The sequence below is a fragment of the Borostomias antarcticus genome (assembly GCF_949987555.1).
Source record: "Borostomias antarcticus genome assembly, chromosome: 6".
NCBI lineage: Eukaryota > Metazoa > Chordata > Actinopteri > Stomiiformes > Stomiidae > Borostomias > Borostomias antarcticus.
This window is the reverse complement of record NC_140239.1, coordinates 2,987,660-2,992,096: the sequence shown is the minus strand read 5'-3', so window position 1 is coordinate 2,992,096 and position 4,437 is coordinate 2,987,660. Positions and strand designations below refer to the sequence as shown.

Sequence of the window (4,437 nt, the reverse complement as noted above, 5' to 3'; positions counted from 1 at the left end):
GAATAAAACCCAGAGGGCAGCTATAGACTCAAGACGGGACTTGTTGTGAGGGTATACGTCTCAAATTGTTTGCAATGCAGAAGCACTTAAACCTCACCCTATTCAGTGCAGTCAGATGCATTACCTTTAGTCAATAGCTTAACATGCTATAGAAAATCTTCTCAGCCAATGCATGACTGCCCCAAATCCAAACCAGATGTGTCTTTAGAAATATCACTACGTCTTATTGATGAGAAGAGGCCGGATGACAGATGATATTGTGTATTTTGTTTGAAGTTATCGTCCCCTCAAACCCTAGACCCTTCAGTCTAATCCTGTCCTGAATGGCTGTGTGATTATTGCATAACCCCCTGTTCCCCACACACACACACACACACACACACACACACACACACACACACACACACACACACACACCCTAAAAACTGACAGAGAACATTATTTTTTAAAGTTCTTAGTAACGCATTTTAACAGCTTATAGTTTGTAGATTACAAAAGTATGCGTAGAACTGTGATTAAAGGAAAACATCATACTGTAGGTGGCTCTCCATAGGTGAATAAAATCCAAACCTTAGTATAAAGAATATTTCACAGAGAGGCCATGTTTGAAACGATAACATCAGCTCTCATCCGCACATTTTTATCTAAAAAAAAAAAAGAAGTATTAAAATCAAAGGCTCAACATCAAAAATGACCTGGTTTGATGTTACAAATAAAAGTCGATATTGTTTCTATATTAAACATAGAAATGAATAGATATGTTTTAATAGGAGCAGAATATTAACAAAAGGGACCTTTGTTCATAATCTCTTTGATGTCACCAAACCTGTTCTATAAGTCATCTCAATTAAAAGGAGATTGCCAGTGCAGAACTGAGATTTCCTGTGAATCTTTCCTCTTCAAGAATTAAACATTAGTTAACAAATGCTATTGTTCAGTATCCTGTTCACGTGGGCAGTGGAGGTGGACTTGTTAGCCCAAATGTCATCCTCTGACACATGCCTGCCTAACCTCAAATATACAAACATTTCAATTCAGCCAATTCAACTGAATTCAGATGCCCAACTGGGTCCCACATTTAACAAGCCACGGATCCCGTCCATAAAACAATATGATGATTCCTATAAATGATTTCTGAAGCATATATTTTTGTACCCCAATTCAGCATTTAAACTACATGCTTTCAGACAGTGATCTGTGGGGATGAACAACAACACACACACTTGTAATATACTATTCCAGTTTTATCAACATTTAAAACTGGAATGTTTTATTAATTTTCTATAAAATATGAACTTTTAGAAATATATACAAAATGTTCCCTTATGCTATAAAACAGCAAAAAAGCAAAACAAAAACAAAAAAAATACAGAACTGTCTGTACAAATAACTTTTGCGATGTCTAGTGCTTGTTGATTTATTTATGGCATGAATTTGCTTCACAATAGGCAGTCCATAAGGTCCTGAGCCCCTTTCAACAGCTGCTCTCTCACTTCAGTTGAAACATGTATGACACTCCCTTGATTTCCATGAAAAAGCCACACAACACTTTGGGGCTTCCATCTCCCAGACCTCTCTCTCCTATTGTCCTGGGATTCCTTTCATTGTCTGTTATCTGTTTAGTGTAAGTGTCTTAATCTGTAAGTGTCTTTTTTGCCACTAAGGAAAACATCTATTGCACATTATTCAAGCAGCCCCGCGCCACATCCAAATGCTTATTCCACTTTCCTCGTCTTGGAAACAGAAATGTTATTTTCTCCATCAAGTTCTGCAACAGAGTAAGTGGTTCCAGGAGTAGCAGATCTTTTTAAACAAAGGCAGTTCTTGTAGCTCGAGATGGATCAAGATACAAACAAATAATACTTATCCCATTTCATTATCTTCAACGAAGTTTGCATAAATTAAATATGAACCATGTCCTCTCTTTTGTTGATTAGAAAGTCTAGTTTAGGTAAGGGCTTTAGAAGTGTTTTGGCCTCGCACACTGTGAGAGCCAACTCATACACATGTGGGTGGAGGCCTAGTGGGCTCATACTTAGTGTTGTGGCCCTTGAGGGCCGGGTGAGGTTTGATGTAGGGGCCGCTGCTGGTGAACACACTGGCGGCCTTCCTCCTGGTTCTCTTCTTCAGCTTCCTACTGAACACGTTCTGCCACGACTGAAGCGTCTTTGAGGTCCAGATCCACATGCCGCTCGTGATGCCCACCACCAGCAGCATGAAGACCTTCACCATGAAGATCTCCACGGCCGGTATGGAGCTCTTCATGACGCAGCTGTCCGACTCCGGCCCGCTGCTGTCCACGCACTTCTGCTCCTTGGCCAGGATACTCCAGTAGTCCATGTTGAGGCGCTCGTAGAAGTAGCAGGCGATGACGCAGGTGGCGGGTACGGTGTACAGGACTGAGAAGACCCCGATGCGCACCATCAGCTTCTCCAGCTTGTCCGTGTTCTCCCCCTCGGTCTTCATGATCTTGCGGATGTGGAAGAGCGCCACGAAGCCCGACAGCAGGAAGGAAGTGCCTATGATGAGGTAGCAGGAGAGCGGGATGAGCACGAAGCCGGTCAGGGCCTTCACGTCCATGCTGCCCACGTAGCACACGCCCGTCAGCTCGTCGCCAGCCACCTTGCGCATCACCAGGATCATGATGGTCTTGACGGCCGGGATGGCCCACGCCGCCAGGTGGAAGTAGCTGCTGTTGGCCTCGATGGCCTCGTGGCCCCACTTCTTCCCCGCGGCCAGGAACCAGGTGAGGGTGAGGATGACCCACCACAGGGAGCTGGCCATGCCGAAGTAATAGAGGACCAGGAAGACGATGGTGCAGCCGGTGCTCTCCAGGCCCTCCTGGATGACGTACTGGACGCCGTTGTCTCTATCGCAGGCGATGCTGTCGGCTCCTACGAACAGGCGGATGAGGTAGCCCACGGAGTAGACGCAGTAGGACATGGACAGGAAGATGATCGGCCTCTCGGGGTATTTGAAGCGCTGGGGGTCGATGAGGAACGTGAGCACGGTGAAGGAGCTGGAGACGAAGCAGAGGATGGACCAGACGGCCATCCAGACCAGGGAGAACCGCTTGTCCGCCTGGCTCCAGTACACGTCCACTTTGGGGTAGCACTTAGGGGCGCAGGACTCGCTCTTCTGGACGTAGTGGAACTTCCCCGGGTTGCTGCACGACGTCTCCTTGCTGCCGGTGTCCTTGACGTGCAGGTCCTGGCCGTGTACGGGCCCCCTGGGCCTGAAGTCGGGGGTCTGGGTGTGGGAGCCTTTGGAGGGCTCGTCCGAGCCGTTGTTCGGCGCCTCCATGCAGAGGTTGTTGGGGTCGTTTTTGGTGGGAAGTCTGGAGCAGTCCAGGGAGTCGGGCCAGTGGAAGTTAAACTGCTCCATGATTGGGGAGCACTTGAGTCTCGCCTGCTCACACATCACCCTGCAGGCCGGGATGGGGGTGGACACCTGCTCCGTGCACATGGGCGCGTACAGCGAGCACAGGAAGAACTTAAGGTGACTGTGACATCCAAACTCGATCAGGGGGGCGAACTCGTGTAGCTTGATGGCGGCTTCGTTCTGGTCCTCGTGACCCATGAGATTGGGCATCCTAGTCATGTTGTAGCCGATGTCTTTACACAAGGGGATGACGATGTGTTGACATCTGCCCTCACCCGGTCGGTCTGGGTCTATGGAGCTAATGCTTGAGCAGCCGCCACTCAGGCAGAGCAATAGATAGATAAGGCCCAGTGTGGCAGAAGAATGCATCCTCTCCCCTTTGATCCCTCTGGTAACAAACAGTTGAAGATCAAAAAAGAAAAAGAAAAAAAAAAAGAAGCTACCTCATAGGACAACGCAGAAGTTGCGTTTCCTCCAGGCAAAGTAGGCTACAGTAACAAGCTGTGCTTATGTTCATGAATGTGCCCAAAAATTTTAGGATTTAACCTTAGATTACAGTCTGTGAAAAAAACATTGTCTTCCTTTTAATTTATGGGTCTTTAAACTTGAGTGTAATTTCAATGAGAATTCAGAAAATGTAATTGTTCCGGTTGTATGCTTACCACAAGGTCCATGGCTCGGAAAAAGTTCAATTTATTCCCAAATAATCCAACATTAGGAGACACGTTTTGCTGTAGTTCCGTAGTCGGTTAATTCTCCGTCCTCTACCGTTTAAGTGAACGGTAAAGTCGTCCGGTGCAACTTCTTCCAATGCGCGTGTAGACGGCCACGTTCCGAGTGGTCTCCCGGTCCCGGTCCCGGTCCCGGTCTGCAGCACAGATTCAACCCCTCTGCTGGAACTTGAATATTTACCAACTCAAATGATTGTTCTCCTCTTTCTGCAGTCGGCAGGGGTAAGTGCACCGGCCAAAACAACAGCGAAATAGTGAAAAATCCCAAGTGAAATGTGTATTCCTAATTGCACTTCGGAGTAGAGACCTACTCAGTTCGGATGGT

General features: G+C 47.0%; 1 protein-coding gene across 1 annotated transcript; it reads right to left on the bottom strand.

Annotated features, from left to right (window-relative positions):
- Positions 1–1,998: 1,998 nt before the first annotated feature.
- fzd10 (frizzled class receptor 10) lies at positions 1,999–3,753 on the bottom strand (the record flags this gene model as incomplete). Its single annotated transcript, XM_084439351.1, has 1 exon — positions 1,999–3,753. Exon 1 carries the CDS (start codon positions 3,748–3,750, stop codon positions 1,999–2,001), a length of 1,752 nt encoding a protein of 583 aa, XP_084295477.1. The 5' UTR covers positions 3,751–3,753.
- Between the last annotated feature and the right edge of the window lie 684 nt (positions 3,754–4,437).